At 48.7% G+C, this 16,263-nt stretch overlaps 1 protein-coding gene across 9 annotated transcripts in view; it reads left to right on the top strand.

The window, feature by feature from the left end:
• STYXL1 (serine/threonine/tyrosine interacting like 1) overlaps positions 1-16,263 on the top strand; it is a 30,665-nt gene that overhangs the window by 6,427 nt on the left and 7,975 nt on the right. For 5 of the 9 annotated variants that reach the window (XM_027961796.3, XM_060405974.1, XM_015104216.3 and 2 more), the window contains exons 2-7: positions 2,071-2,174; positions 3,091-3,152; positions 3,845-3,989; positions 6,786-6,931; positions 12,816-12,961; positions 15,752-15,849. In XM_027961796.3, the coding sequence (XP_027817597.1) occupies positions 2,072-2,174; positions 3,091-3,152; positions 3,845-3,989; positions 6,786-6,931; positions 12,816-12,961; positions 15,752-15,849 (700 nt within the window). In that variant the 5' untranslated portion in view covers position 2,071. Of the gene's footprint in view, positions 1-2,070; positions 2,175-3,090; positions 3,153-3,844; positions 3,990-6,785; positions 6,932-12,815; positions 12,962-14,243; positions 14,386-15,751; positions 15,853-16,263 lie in introns of those variants that run through there. The other 4 variants (XM_060405976.1, XM_027961797.2, XR_009598414.1 and 1 more) reach the window with 3 other exon arrangements.

The following is a 16,263-nucleotide window of genomic DNA, read 5'->3' as shown; positions in this document are numbered from 1 at the left end:
AACATCCTGTGGTGTATAGCTCAGCCCCACCACCAAGAACTACCTGGTCCCGCACGTCGGTGGTGCCAAGGCCGAGAAGCTCTGTCCCAGAGTGAGAGTAGAGGTAGAGAAGAGAGGAGACGGCTGTGTCTGAGGGTGTGCTCGTGGGGAGAGTTGGAGCCATCTGCGAGGGGAGCGGGAAGCCCAGAGAGTGGGGGGTCCTGGGAGCGGGGAGTGTTTGGGGAAGGAGGCATTCAAGCGGGTTACAGAGGAATAACTAAATGGGTTAGGCAGGAGGAGTATTTGTGATGACCTTGATAAGAGCAGGTTCTGTGGTTTGGGGTTAGAAGTTCCAGGGGAGAAGTTTGTACCAATAGCTAACAATTACCGAGCACTTCCTCCCTGCTCAGAATGTCTTCCATGTGTAATTTCATGATAATACGATTTTTACCCCCATTTTACAGAGGCAGAAACTGAGGCACAGAAAGGCTAATTATTCCCTGAGGACAGGCAGCCAAGAATAAGTGGCACAACAGGGGTTCAGACTAGAGTTCAGAGGTGAGGAAGTGGAGGCCGTGTAGACATAAAAAGGTCTCAGCTGACAAAGGGAACAGAGATAGGCAGAGAGGACGCTGGCATGCCACTGGGAACGACCTACATGGAGACTGAAAGTGGTGATGTTGGAGGGGAGGCTGAGAACTGAGGTGCTGGAGGAGGCGAGAAGGTTCCAGGGCCCAAGACGAGGGGTTAGCCTTTCTGGGGAGCATCGTATCGGTAATCCTGAAGTGGACCCTAACTGTCCACTTGAGCAAGATTGTCCCTGGACTTGACTGGCCTGCAGAGGTCTGCTGACTGCTCTTGGTCACTCCCACCCCGGCTAAAAGGTAACCTCCTTGCAGGAAGCTGCTGCACAGGCCCAGCCTTCCCCGCTCAGTGTCCAGGGGGCAGCAGAGACAGTCGCACCCAGGAACCAAGAGCAGCCCTGTAAGCAGGAGCCACAGCCCAGGCTGGCCGGGCAGTTCTGTCAGTACAAGTGAGCGATGCGCCACCTTCCAGGAAGCACCACGGTCTTTACAATAAGCCCACAAGGCCCCCACAAGGGACCTGCATCAGCCTCCCCAGGGTCTTCATCATCACTCTCCTCCCACTGCCATCAGCCCAGGCTCCTTTGGAAACCTCAGGTGCTAAGTTCCCTCCTGCTCCCAGAAGTATCCCCACCTCCTTCATCCTCTCTGTCTCCTCCACCTGCTTAAGTCTTGCCTAACCTCCTGTCTCCGCAATCACATCTCAGACAGCCCTTCTCTGACCACCCATCCCCGCCGACTAGGCGAGGCCCTCCTGTTGGCACCTCCTGTGGCACTGGATGCTGACCCTTTTATAATGCTTTCCCTGCTTAATGAAGTATTTTTTTGTCCAATATCTGCATTCCAGCCTAGACTGTAACCTTCGTGAGGGTAGGTCTAGATGACCACAGCTATTTCCAGTGCCTGGCACTTAGTAGGTGTTCAGTGATGATTTACTGAAAGAAGAAATGAATTGGTGACTGTTTTATAACCTGTTTTATTCAGATACATTGTGTGCAATGTTTATCTCCCCTACACACATTTCACTTTGTTTTTAAAGTTTCCTTGATCACTTTGGTGATTATTTTCACCTTTGTTTGAACACATGTTAAGAAAGTTTAATTATCTTACTTGGTAGTCATTCGTCTAAAATAGAAAGATGTACTAAGCTTTTGGGCTTCCCTGATAGCTCAGTTGGTAAAGAATTTGCCTGCCATGCAGGAGACCGTGGTTAGATTGCTGGGTTGGGAAGATCCGCTGGAGAAGGAATAGGCTACCCACGCCCATATTCTTGGGCTTCCCCTGTGGCTCAGCTAGTAAAGAATCCACCTGCAATGCGGGAGACCTGGGTTCAATCCCTGGGTTGGGAAGATCCCCTGGAGAAGGGAAAGGCTACCCACTCAATAATATTCTGGCCTGGAGAATTCCATGGACTGAATAGTCCATGGGGTCACAAAGAGTCGGACACAACTGAGCGACTTTCACTTCACTAAGCTTTTATTAATACGTTATCGATTCTTTCCTGTAGGATGACTGGTTTGGTTTTGTGTGAACCAACAGAGCTTTACAACATCTTGAATCAGGTCACAAAACTATCCAGATTAACTGAACCCAACTACCTCTGTTTATTGGGTAAGTACTTTATTTATGGCTGGGTAGGTCTTAGCTGTGCCAGGTGGGATCTCCCATTGAGGTGGGCAGACTCTGGTTGTAGCATGCGGGCTTAGTTGTTCCACAGCATGCGGAATCTTAGGGACTGAACCTGCACCCCCTGCTTTGGAAGAGGGCTTCTTAACCACTGGACCACCCGGGAAGTCCCAGTTTCACTTGTTTTTAAGCCAGATAGACCATGTCTCTGACCTTTGCTCAAGACTATGTGATGAAGATTCACTTATGTTGTTGCATGGAGCTAGAGTGTAGTCGGTTCATTTTTGTTATTAGATCATGTTAGAGATAAACAAAGGGGAAGACAGGATTTAATCGGTAGTGTGCTATCGCAATAGGGAGGAGCCCCGAGTGAACAGGACTCCAGTTTGCACAGAGGCCTTTGAGATGGAGAGTGAGGGAGTAGAGAAGGGGAATGTGGGGCTCAGAGTCAGGGAAGTGAAAAACTACAAACTGGGTTGAAGTTGGACCATGTGAAACCCAAGGGGGCTTGCTAACTGGTGCTGATCGAAGTTAGGCTCTTACCCTTCTCAGAGGCGGGGAACAGGGGCCCTGTCTTCAGGTGCCAGCTGGAGCAAGCAGTAAGTTCTTTGGTGGCCTTGAATGTCCTCAGGCAGGCACTTCACAAGGGCTGAAGTCAGCCTTGGATGTACTCTTCAGCTGTTTCTGAAGGTAAAGATGTCTTCAGATGTCTGTAGCTTTTTTCCCCCATTGATTTTTAACTTCTTTACAAATTCTGGATACAAGGTTTTGTTAGTTATTTGTATTAGAGCTATTTTCTCTGTTTCTGGCTCATCATTTTACTTTAATGTATTTTAATGCTCTTGTTGGTCACGTGTTCCTTTGCAAAAGCAGTTACTCATTTGATACGTTTCCTTTTGAGATGTGCGGTCCAAATGGGAGTATGATGAAAGCCACGTGATTACAGCCCTCCTCGTGAAGAAGGTATACCGACAAGAGTCCGATTGTGGGGCAGATGGGCTGCCTTACTGGAGGGCCGGAAGAATGGGAGATTTTATCCGAGGTCCAAGAGGGGGCACCTCCTACTGGACACTGTGGGCGGCAGGGCAGGACCCCGTGTGTCCACCACGAGGGTCTCTGACACTGTCACTCACTCCCTGAGGCCTCTCCCTGTCCCCTGTGGGCAACAGCTTCATTAAGCAAATGTTGATTTCATTCTTTGATGGGCCAGGCAGTGTTATGGACCCTGGGCTTGTGACTTTTGCCCATTCAAGCCTGTCTGCTTACTGCCCTCTTCATGGCGGATTTTGGATTTGGTCTCCATCGCCCACACCCTTCTCCAGAGGGTGTCAGTAGTTCCGGTGGCCATGGCTGCCCTCTCAGCACCTGTGCCAAGGCTCCTAATTGGCTGTGGGCTGGCCACTAGACCACTGTTCTTTGCTAGGCTATCATCTCTGGTCCAGTCAGCCGTGGACAGCTTCTCCCAGGAGGGACCATGGGTGTGGAAGACTCTTGGAACGTGGCAGCCTCTCTGGTCCACTCTCAGGGTTTCCAGGCCCGAGTGTAGTCAAGGAAGGGGACGCTGTCCCACCTGGGCTCCTCCCAGTGCTGGTGTGCAGGGCGTGTGGACTCAGCCTAACCCACCTACCAACAGGCTTCTCCGGTGGTTTCTTTAGAGGGCAGGCAAATACCTAATCCCGGAGTCTGTGGATCTGGAGTGTGTGGAATACTGTGTGATATACGATAACAACACCATCTCCCCGGAGCTAATGCTGAAAGACGACGGCAGTGATGATGACGGCGCTGACGACGGCAAGCACAGTGAGTCTGTACCAGAGCAGCGAGAAGAGTTAAGTTACCGAGCGCTTTTGCTGCATGCCGGGAGCTCTGCCTGGGCCACCCCTACAGAGCAGCCCGATGGAGACGGCAGTGTCAGAACCTGGGAAGGGTCTGGGATGTTTCCTTCTTTGCAAGGTGACAAGCAAGCCTGCCGTGGTTTTGTGGATGCTGGCGCAAGACCTGAGGCTCCTGGCTCAGAAATAAAAGACTTTATTTCTCAGAGCAATAGAAGTAGCCAGAAAGCACTGGGTGGTGTTGTTAGCGAACTCTGAGCTTAGGGGGCCTAAATCTTTTCTAACAAACATGCAGAAAGCCTGCCTGCCCTTGACTCTGGAGGGAGGAACTGTCTCTATCAACCAAGGCTGTTTATTACACAGATATCCTTGAAAAGCCAGCGCCTTTGTTCAAAGGACATGTAGAAACACGAAAGGCTGTGGAGAGTTGTCTCCTAGTAAGTAACGTCTCTGTTTTATAGAGGAGGAAATTGGAGTCCAGGAAGGTGAAATAACTCATTCCCCATGTTTGGGGCCGTGGGTTTCTACTGCTGTGTAACAAATTACCCCCAAACTCAGTAGTTTAATGCCATAATCATTAGTTGTCTGTCTGTTTCTGTGGAATTTGGGAGCACTTAGCTGGGAGTTTCTCACCTGTCCTGAGGCTGTAGACATGACGTCAGCCAGACTGCTGTCCCAAGGAGGTGAGATGGGGCCAGGATGACATGGCTCTGAGATGGTCACTCCCATGGGAATACCCGGGAGTCCTCCATTCCTTACTGCACGGACCTCCGCAGATGGCTGCTTAGATGGCCTCATGACAGGGCAGCTGGTTTCCCCCGAGGGAGTGGGCCAAGACAGAGGGAGAGAAGGGGACAGCCGCGCCCCTATTTATGACCTGCTCTTGAGACGGAAATACTAGGTCACATTCTGTTCATTAGAAGCAAGTCACTGAGTACAGCTACCCCTACAGGCTGCTGCTGCTGCTAAGTCACTTTAGTCCAACTCTACGACCCCATAGACGGCAGCCCACCAGGCTCCCCCGTCCCTGGGATTCTCCAGGCAAGAACGCTGGAGCGTGTTGCCATTTCCTTCTCCAACCCCTATAGGAGAGGGGAATTAAACTAAAGGGAAGCATTTGAAAGTGTTTGCGGGAAGAGTTTTTAAACCACCACACGTAGTAAGTGGTGGGGCCAGGATTCAAACCCAGGCAGTCTGGCTCTGTCTGGTCTCCCACGGCTTGAATGGTGATCCTGGAGAACACTCACTTCATCCTCGAGCTGGACCATGGCCAGTTCTGGCCTGCTTCACTGAGGCTCCGCTGCGTTCTCCATTCAGCCCCTGCTTTGGGCTGACCACGCATTGCTGCCGCTTGCCCGCTCAGTGCCTGATGGGGTGGATGAGTTCCATGGGCTGGGCATTCATACCAGTGGCCACTGGGTGGCGGTAGGCTTCCACCTGTAATAACACCAGTTTTCTCAGGAGGCCCTTAGCCAGGAAATTGTCCCCTCTTTGCTACAGTCAAACCTGGTCTGCAATCCTAGGATTGTTGGCTGAAGCCTAAGTCTTAGGAAATGGTGGTCAGTGAAAACAATCCCCTCTACTCTCTGTGCCTGACCTCACTTTAGCACTATGGAGCCACCATCCGCACTCGGTAAAAAATCACAGTCACAGAACAACAAAACCCCAAACCACACACTGATAATTTGCTTACTCAGGGAAGAGTGCACAGTCAGGGACACCTGCAGCAGCCAATGGCTCGATGGCCACAGTGTTCTTTGTTTACTGATGTGGCAAGCAACATTCTTCGTCCATAGTGTCTAGCAGAGAGAAGCTAAAGATGTGCACGCAAAACCTTGTACACGGGTGTTCCTGGCAGTCTTATAATAGGCACAAAATGGAAACACCTGAAATATTCATCAGCAGATCAGTGGATAAACCAAAGGTGGAGAGCCACACAGAGGAATATTATTCAGCTACGAAAAAGGCTGGAGTGCTGACGCTTGCTGCAACACAGATGAAGTTTGACAACATCATGCCCAGGGAAAGCAACCAGACGCAAAACACCACATTTATATAATTCCATTTCTAGAAAATGTCCAAAACAGGTCAAGCCATAAGAAATTAGGTTAGAGGTTGCTTAGAGCTGAATGTTTGCAGGGAAGTGAGGAATGAAACCCTATAACTGGTACGTGGTTTCTTTTGGAGGGGATGAAAATGTTCTGACATTGACTGCAGTGATGGTTTCACAACTGTGAATACATTAAAAAACATTCATTTCTATACTTTAAATGGATGAATTGTGTGGTACATCATTTATGATATTGTATATACACAGACGTGGCTCAGCTGGTAAAGAATCCCCCTGAAATGTGGGAGACCTGGGTTCGATCCCTGGGTTGGGAGGATCCCCCGGAGGAGGGAAAGGCTCCCCACACCAGTATGCTGGCCTGGAGAATTCCGTGAACTGTACAGTCCATGTGGCCGCAAAGAGCTGGACACGACCGAGCGACTGTCGCTTTCATAGACACGTGCGCATTTCGCTTATGTTGGATCGTCCTTCCTTGCAACAACATGGAAATGAAAATGAAATCTTGGAGTTTACAAAGATCAGCTTTCTTGGTGGCGAATTGCTTTTTAAATTTTAATTGTAGCTTTCATCTCTGTTTATATTCGCTTCAGTTTCCTCGATAGCTGTTTTCCAGAGTGGAGTGCCTGTCCACTGGGCCTCTAGGCAAACGGTGAACACACAGGGGACAGTCACCTCTTTGGTCTCTGCTCTTAGGATTAGCGCTTGGAGCGGCTGTTGAGTGCGGCAGAACCCTGACCCACCTCACGCGCCACCCCGTCCTTATCCTGAGAGGAGGCTTCGAGCGCTTCTCGGCCATGTATCACTTCTTACGGACACAGAAGATCATCTGGATGCCTCAGGCAAGCTGTGCACTGAGCGCGGGCAGGCTCGGGCAGGAGCGGGGCCTTTCCCTGGGGGCCGAAGGGGTGGCGAGCAGGGCTGGAGAAGCAGGAGGAGGCAGATGGTGTGGAAAAGGTGGAAGAGATGTTGACGATGGCTTGGGAAGGAACTCGGGCAGCCAGGAGGTCCAGTCCAGTCCAGTGTGATGAATTTATGAGTGCCAGACGGAGGCAGGAGCCAGTGTGGTGTTTCATCGATGGGGCCAGTTTAGAGAGCAGGGATCCGTGGCGGGGGCTTCTGGGTGTTGGGTCGTGGTCAAAGCCACACAGGCAGGGCCATCCTTAGCTGTCTGGCCTCACAAACCCTGGCTGGGTCCAGAGGATACAGCGAAAGGGTGAGATAGCAGCCCCTGCCTACAAGGATTCCTTTGTCTACTGGCGGAGACAAGGATTGTAACCAGGTGTGGCCAAGGTGTTACACAAGGTGTCAGGAGCCAAACCAGAGGATGAATAAGGTGAGCACTGGGCGACAGTGACAGGCAGACAGGGGCGCTCCCTGGGGGAATTTTATAGCATCTGGTTTCTTGAAGAGTCAGAATGAAACGGAATGTGAACCTGCAGGGATTTCATTCTTTCTAGCAATTACTTCAGCTGTGCTCTCACTCGCCGCGGGCAGCATCATGGGCCGATACCATACTTTCAGACCACTCTCGGTTATCAGAAATTTCAGTTTCGTCGTACTATAAAACAACTGGAGAAATGTGCCTAGGAACTGGAATTTGGTGATAGGAAGGAATTCCACCTGATGCGAAGAGCTGACTCATTGGAAAAGACCCTGATGCTGGGAAAGATTGAGGGCAGGAGGAGAAGGGGACGACAGAGGATGAGAGGGTTGGATGGCATCACCGACTCAATGGACATGGGTCTGAACAAGCTCCAGGAGTTGGTGATGGACAGGGAGGCCTGGTATGCTACAGTCCATGGGGTCACAAAGAGTCAGACATGACTGAGCGACTGAACAACAAGGAATTATTGTTACAGATTTTTTTAGGTTGTGATGACATTATTATGGCTATGTTTCTGAGAACATGAGTCTCTATCTCTTAGAGATACATAATGAGATATTTATAATTAAAATAACATGATGTCTAGAATTTCCTTCAAAATAATCTGAGGCGGGTCAGCAAGTTGGAGGTATATATGAAACGAAATGGGCCATTAGTTGGTAATGAATGTTTGCTGAAGGGTGAGAGATCCAGGAGTTTGTTACATCATTCTCTCTACTTTTGTGTACTTTTGAAATAATTTTTTAAAAAGGAATAAAACAGTCCAGTTCAAGCTAGGCTAGCTTAACGTTCTAGTCTCAACTCACGCCTTCTTCTCCCTTCCCGGAGCTGGGTAGCCTTCCATTGTCTGCAGGCTCGGGACTGGGAATGGGGAGGAGTGTAGGGTAGCCTCAGGGATACCTCCTTACTTCCCCTCTTCCGGTCCTGGTCCCTTTGGTGCTGGGGGTCCATGTGGGCCCTGTCTTGTGTGACTGGCTGCTTATCAGTGGTGGGGATGTGCCCTCTTCTCATCCTGCCCCGCCTGGTTCTGTGTGCCACAGATGATGGCCTTTGAGGCTGGTTTCCTTTCCATCTGGTACCAAGGATCCTTCAGAGAGAGCCAGCTGAGAATTCCTGACAGGAATACCTGCCAGGTCCCTTCCCTTCCATTGGCAGCTCACGACCTCCCACCCTGTCCACATTCCTTCACCTGAAGCCCAGAATGAGCCCCCGGAGGGGGTGATGGTAGGAATGAGGCTGCTCCTGGCCTTGCTGGCACGGCTGCTCCAGCCAGCCTGTGTGAAAAGGCGAGGACCCACGCCTGGGGTCATACCTGTTCCCAAACGCAGGGTATACGTGTGCTGCTCTCCAGATGACGTCCTCACCTTCCACTGGGCTGTGAGTCTTGGCTCAGCAGCTATACAGCCAGTCTTCCCGGGTCCCTCCAGACGCCCCTCTTTGCCCCCAGAGGGGCATCCTTACTGGCTTTGTGGTGATGAGAGGGGCTCTTTCTTGTCTGCAAACCTCACATGCTCATAGCTCCCCTTCTGCGCACTCACGCTCTAGGTGCGCAGGCTTCAGCGGTTGCAGTGCACGGGCTTAGTCACTGTGTGGCCTGTGGGATCTTCCCAGACCAGGGGTCAAACCCATGTCCTCTGCGTTGGCAGGCAGGTTCTTAACCACTGGATCCCCAGGAAAGCCCCTTTATTTTTCTCGTAAAGCTTTAGGAAGGTGGAACTGGCATAGGTTAAAACAGCACATATTTACAATGTACAGTTTGGTTAGTTTTGATGTGTATACACCTGAGACTGGTCCTTGCCCCAGTCTTCTTAAGTAGTTTGGGAAGAGGGATGGGGCGGCGGCTGGTGGTATCTAGCAGGGCCTGGACAGGTGAGCTCTATGCTGCTTGTTCGAGGCCTTCATAGGATGTACTTTCCTAGACTGGCTTCTCCCTACTTTGGGACTTTTGTTACTAATTCAGGGGCAAGAACGAAAGCCCCACTCCCTTCCTGTTATGTGTTTTGACACGTTGTGAAGCAGACGTGTCTCTGCTGCTCCCCAAGGAACTCCTACCAGGGGGATGGAGGCAAGGAGTTTAGACTCTGAGATGGCCCCTCTACTTTAGACCGAGTGACTGCTAATTTCCTGTTTTATATGTTGTTGTCTAGTCGCTAAGTCATGTCCGACTATTTGTGAACCAGTGGACTGTAGCCGTGTCGGGGGAAGGCAGTGGGCTCAAGTTGGACATGTTAGTTTGTGATACTGGTTTCTTTTACATTTGTCAATGTGGTTGTCAAAACTGTGTCCTCTAGAATTAATAGGCAGTGGCTGTTTAGAGCAGAGCATGTTTTTATCCATGTCACACCCACTCCCCCATGGCCCTTAAAACTACTGGGAAAGGAAGCTGGTTCGAAAGCATCAGGAAGAGCCTTGACAGATTTGTGGTGAGAGTGAGTGAGATTATCCACATGAAACCAGGAGGAGTTCACTTGGCTCCAGCAAGCTGAGCATCCTGAGGGGGTGGTCACCCTGAACCCTAGGGAGCGCTTTGGGTCACATTTGCAGGTAGTGGGTCTGCCTGCCTGCATGTGGAAGGGCCAAATGTCTCACAGACTTGGGGGTTGACTCGGAGAGGTGTCTGCTCATTGATAAAAAAGCTTTTGAGGTCAACGGTTTCAGAGGAATGTGGGCTGGTGGTGGGTTCACTGGGAGGGGCGGTGTGCTGAAGCCAGAAGGCTCTGAAAGCCTCAGGTGGACTGCACACTAGCTTGAGGTCTTGAGATGTTGTTTCTGAGTCGAACTTGGAGCCATAGGTGGTTCAGAACTGGTTTGACCTTTAAAATTATATTGGTTAGCATTTCCTATGGAAAACTGATGAAAAAAGGGGGGTTTCTAAACAGTTTGAACATTCTTTGGCATTGCCCTGCTTTGGGATTGGAATTGACCTTTTTTCAGTCCTGTGGCCACTGCTGAGTTTTCCAAATTTGATGCTGAAGCGGAAACTCCAATACTTTGGCCAACGATGCAAAGAGCCAACTCATTGGAAAAGACCCTGATGCTGAGAAAGATTGAAGGCAAAAGGTGAAGAGGGCAGCCAAGGATGAGATGGCTAGACAGCATCACTGACTCCATGGACATGAGTCTGAGCAAACTCTGGGAGACAGTGAAGGACAGGGAAGCCTGGCATGCTACATACAGTCTGTGCGGTTGCAAAGAGTCAGACTCAACTCAGCGACTGAACAACCACCACCACCACCAGATCATATTCTATAAACATCAGTTTATTCAATGTTAGTGGATTTCTTTTTCTTTTTTTCTTTTGAGGTTATGCCTAGGTTTTATATTACTAAATATAACAAGTAAGTTTCCGGTCTATGTCAACAGTAAACAAGTATCCACTGTTTTATTACCGACATCTGAACTGCAAGAGGTCACCCAGGGAACCACTAGGGGCATTTTCATTAGTCCTGGAGGCATGCTTTGAGAACAGTGGTAGACTGGTGTGCTTCTCTGGCTGTTTTCCAACTTGTTTATAAGTCTCATTAATAATTGTTTAATAATTATTTTTGTTAATAATTGTTTCTAACCACCTGATAGGTGCTCTAATAATCTTTCCTTGGAAACACTCAAATTTTGTAATCCACCCCCGCCCAGGTTTATTGAGGTATAATCGACGTATAAGATTGTGTAAGTTTAAGGCGTACAGCATGATGTGATACACATATATGTTGCAGCTTCTCCGGTGGCTCAGATGGTAAAGAATCTGCCTGACATGCAGGAGACCCGGGTTTGATCTCTGGGTCAGGGAGAGCTCCTGGAGAAGAGAATGGCTACCCACTCCAGTATTCTTGCCTAGAGAATCCCATGGACAAAGGAACCTGGAGGGCCGCCGTCCATGGGGTCCCATGGAGTCAGACAGGACTGAGCAACTAACACTTTCACTGTCCCTTCATATGTTGCAAGATGATTACCACAGTAAAATGAACACATCCATCACCTCACACAGTTACCGTTTATGTGTGTGTGAGCGATGAGCACATTTAAGATGTACTTTCTAGAAATTTTTCTTAAAATTTCAAGTATATAATACTGTGTTGTTAGCTGTAGTTATCATGCTGTACATTAGATCCCCAGAACTGATTTGCCTTACGTCTGGAGGTTTATAACCTTGGCTAACATCTCCCCATTTTCCCCACCCCCACAGCCCCTGGAAATACCATGAGTTTTGCTTTTTCAGAGTTCCACATGTGAGTGAGATCATGCAATTTTTTTTTTTGACTGATTCACTCAGCACAGTGCCCTCAAATTCCATTCATGTGGTCACAAATGACAAGATTTCCTTCTTTCTTATGGCTGAACAGTATTCCATTGTATATACATGCCGTATTTTCTTTATCTATTCATCCACTGATGGACTTCTAAGTCATTTCTGTATCTTTTGTAAATAATGCTCAAATGATCATGTGGGGTGCAGCTATATCTTCAAGATGGTCATTTCATTTCCTTCAGATATATACCAAAAGCGGGATTGCTGGATCAAACGGCAGTTTTGTTTTTAAATTTTTTAAAATTAAATTTTGTTTTATATTGGGATATAGTTGTTCTACAATGTGGTGTTAGTTAAAGGGGTACAGCAAAAGTGGTTCAGCTATTTGTATACATATATCCACTCTTTCTCAGAGTCTTTTCCCATATAGGTTATTATAGAATACTGAGTAGAGGTCCCTGTGCTATTCAGTAGGTCCTTGTTGATTAGCTGTTTTATATATTGTAGTGTGTGTATGTTAATCCCAAACTTGTAATTTATCCTTCCTCCTACATCTTTCCCTTTTGATAACCATAAGTTTGTTTTCAAAGTCTGTGGGTCTCTTTTTGTCTTGTAAGTAAGTTCATTTCTATCATATGTTTTCATTTTGTGTGTGTGTGTGTGTGTGTTTTCTTTTTTCTTTTGTGGTTTTTTTTTTTTTTTGTATCATATCTTTAAGATCCCACATATAAGTGATACCATATAGTGTCTGTCTTTCTCTGTCTGACTTATTTCACTTAGTTACAATAATTTCTAGGTCCATCCATTGTTGCTGCAAACAGCGTTACTTCATTCTTTCGTATGGCCGAGTAGCATTCCATTGTATATACGTGCCACGTCTTCTTTATCCATTCCCCTGATGTTGGACGGTTAGGTTGCTTCCACGTCCTGGCTACATAAATAGTGCTGCAATGAACATTTGGTTAGTCTCATTCACTATCCCAGTCTGCCTTTCTAAGCTTGTTTGCTGAGCCGCATCTCAAGAGACAAAACAGAAACAGCTTCTTCTCTGGGGATTATTATCATAGCCAGGCTTTCTCCATCCCCTCCTCAGGAACTGGATGCCTTCCAGCCATACCCTATTGAGATAATGCCAGGCAGGATCTACCTGGGAAATTTCAAGCAAGCCTGTGACCCTAAAATTCAGAAGGATTTGAAAATCAATGCACATGTCAACATCTCCATGGAGACAGGGCCATTGTAAGTAGAAATACCACTGATTTTTTTAAATATTAGTATTATTTATTTATGTAAGCCTTCTAGTGGCATGCACTGATAGAATTGAAATGGCTTTTAGAAGTCAGTACACACTGGAATGGGATCTGCGTTGTTTTCACGTGTTGCTAGCCTGCTCTTGACTTCCCGGCATGAGCATAACATCCTCTGCCCCAGACTGAGGCCCTACACTTGCCCCACAGCCCGTACTTAAATCTCACCAAAAGTAATGCTGTTTTGGTGCTTTGACATTCTGATGCAAAATAATCCTGGTTTACCCTGCTTTCCTTGTCTCAGGCCCTCTGAGAAGTGACCCCTCTCTTAGTCCATCCGGGCTACTGTAACAGAATACTGCAGACCAGTGGCTTATGAACAACGGGCTTTCTCATGGTGTGGAGGCTGGGAAGTCCAAGGTGGAGGCACTGGCAGATTCCGTGTCTGATGAAGGCTTGCTGTTGGTTCACAGATGGACTCTTCTTGCTATGGAAGGGGCAAAGCTCTCTAGGGGTCCCTTTCACAAGAGCACTAATCCCACTCATAAGGGTTTCTATTTCTGCCCTCATAAGCTAATTACCTCCCCAAAGCCCCACCTCCAAATACCATCACTTTGGGAATTAGGGTTCAACATATGAATTTGGGGAAGACATAAACATTGGATACACCAACTGTTATGCCTCAGATTTTCCCTGGTGCTAGGGACACACGCGCGCACGCATACACACACACTCACCATTGTTCATGGAGCAGGAAAGTTCTTTACAGCCTTGCTTGTCAGCCTGTGTCTTCCCAGCCATGTCCAGTCATGATCACCAAGGCCTCTATTTCCTCTAGTTCCTAATCAAAAGCTAATAAAATTCAGCCCAGAGAGAATTTATATAACACAAGAATTCAGTGAGGCATCTGGTAATAAAAATTACTATGTGAAAATCAATAAATCTTAAGAAAATCACATCAAGGCACTTAGTGAGACTGCTGAGAACAAGAGAGAGAGGGAGGAGAAGCAGATAAGTAAGACATGACTTTCAAAGGAACAATAATTAGACTGACGACTGACTCAACAGAAATCAACAAAAGGGGAATATGGAATATGTCTTTGCAGTCTTCCTGGTGATTCCCCACCACCTACCATTCACAGCATTTGGGCTAGACTTACTGGGGTTCACTAATGGGTGGAGTAAAGCAAAAGTGATGGGCTGTCACTTCTGATACTGGGTCACACATAGACCGTGGCGTCTATCTTGCCGTGTCTTGCTCACTCACCCTGAAGGAAGTCAGCTACCATGCTGCCAGCTGTCCTCTGGAGACAGGTCTGCAAGGCAAGGGCCTGATGGTTTTCAGCGAACAGCTAGTGATGAGCCGAGGCCCTCAGTCCAAGAGCCCGTGAGAAACTGAATCCTGCCAACAGTCACGTGAGTTCCCTGGTGGCCCAGTGGTTAGGACACGGCGCTCTCATTCCTAGGGCCTGGGTTCACTTCCCGGTGAGGGAACTATCTCGCAAGCTACCCAGTGCAGCCAAATCAATAAACAAATTAAATTTAAATTTCTGATTCTTGCTAGCATATGGAAATCCAGTTGATTTTTATGTTAACCTTGTATCCTTCAACTTCCTCCGTGCATATGTCTCCTCCATTGTTGGGCTTTCCCCAGCTCCCTCGACTGTTCCCTGCCCCTCCTCTTCAGCAGCATGTGTAGGTCTTTATCCTAAAGCCTAGCTGATTGGATTAGCCATTTGTTTATGTGCACACCCCTCCCACCAGGGTGAGCGCTCCTTGAAGCGGGGAGAGGCCCTCTTGGATTCATCTTGTGTCCACTAGGTTCCGCACTATAGGCACTGAGCGAGTGTCTGGGGAAAGAATGAATGATTGGGGATAGACGGATGAATGGATGGTGGGTGGGTGGTCGGGTGGGGAGGGAGAGGGAGAGGAAGGGGAAGGGAAGGACGGACGGACAGAATGCATGCATGCATGGTGAATGGTGCTTGTGTTTTTCACAGCACATGCTCATGAAGAAACTAAACCAGAATATTTTCAGTCCTGAATCTACTGCACCTTTCTGCATGCCACAGTGAATGGCCAGCAGGCTGTATTCTTTGTAAATAGCATTTACCAAGTGCTCACTGCACACCAGGCATTGTGCCAAGCTCCTTGCAGGCGTCTTCTCTTGGAATGTGCCTCATGCCTCATCTCCCTCGTCTCTCTCCCTTGTTCGTAAAGCTTTAGCCACTCTGATCTCCCTGATGTTTCTCAAGCATACTAAATATCCTGGCCCTTGGAGCCTTTGCACTTGGATTCTCCTCTACCTGGAACACTCTTCGCTCAGACAACCGCCTGGCTTGTCCCGTCACCTCCTTTAAACCTCTTCCCAACACCACCTCCTCAGGAAAGCCTTCCTGACCACCCTATCTAAAACAGGAGCCCCACCACCCTCCGTCAGTCTTGCTTCCTCCATTTAACGTAGCAGACTCATTACATATTTCCATCCTCACCGTCTGCACTGTGTTCCAGGAAAGCACCAGGTTTGGTTAATAGCAATAACATCCCGTTTACTGAGCGCTGTCACGTGCCAAGCAGATTGCCAGATGCCTTACATAGATGAGATGATCTAACCTACGCAACACCCCTCTGAGGCAGGCGCTGTTTTTCCGAGAGGGGCCATTTATTCACCCCCATCTCCCCGCTCAGCCTCCTCTCCTTATGGTCCTGTTGCTGTGGATGAGCGACACTACAGCCAGGCTCTGGGTGAGTCTGCCCGACGACATGCTTTTCTTCTGCTTAGTTTTGTAGGTGACGCCGACAAGCTTCTGCACATCCAGATAGAAGATTCCCTGGAAGCAAACATTACACCCTTTTTACGCCACCTCTGTCACTTCATTGGTAAGGGGCATTCTTCAGCCAGGCCCTAACTGGCCTGTGCCCAGGGAACAGAGAGGGCCATGGCGCCTTGTGCCTATTACTGACGGTGACTCCCAGCTCTCAGGAGAAGAAGGGCGGGGTTAAGCATGGTGCAAAACCTCATGAGGCAGGCCGTGTACCATCAGCACATTTTCCAAATGAGGAAACGGTGGCTTCGAGTGCCCAGGCCCCGCAGCCAGTGCTCACTGGTTGTGGTTCACATCAGGCTACACAGTCTGTCAGCACCCAGGTGCCCGTGGGGTGCAGCCTTTCCATCCCCACCTGGGAAGTCAGCCGGTGGCCGGCCTCCCTGGGAAGGAAGCACGGGCAGCTCAGAGAAGGCCTTCCGATGATGATGCTGAACACATCATTTGCCAGGCAACGAAACAGTATCCT

This window comes from Ovis aries, chromosome 24, assembly GCF_016772045.2.
Source record: "Ovis aries strain OAR_USU_Benz2616 breed Rambouillet chromosome 24, ARS-UI_Ramb_v3.0, whole genome shotgun sequence".
Lineage (NCBI taxonomy): Eukaryota > Metazoa > Chordata > Mammalia > Artiodactyla > Bovidae > Ovis > Ovis aries.
Note: the sequence above shows the minus strand (reverse complement) of the source record. Positions and strands in the feature narration are given on the sequence as shown.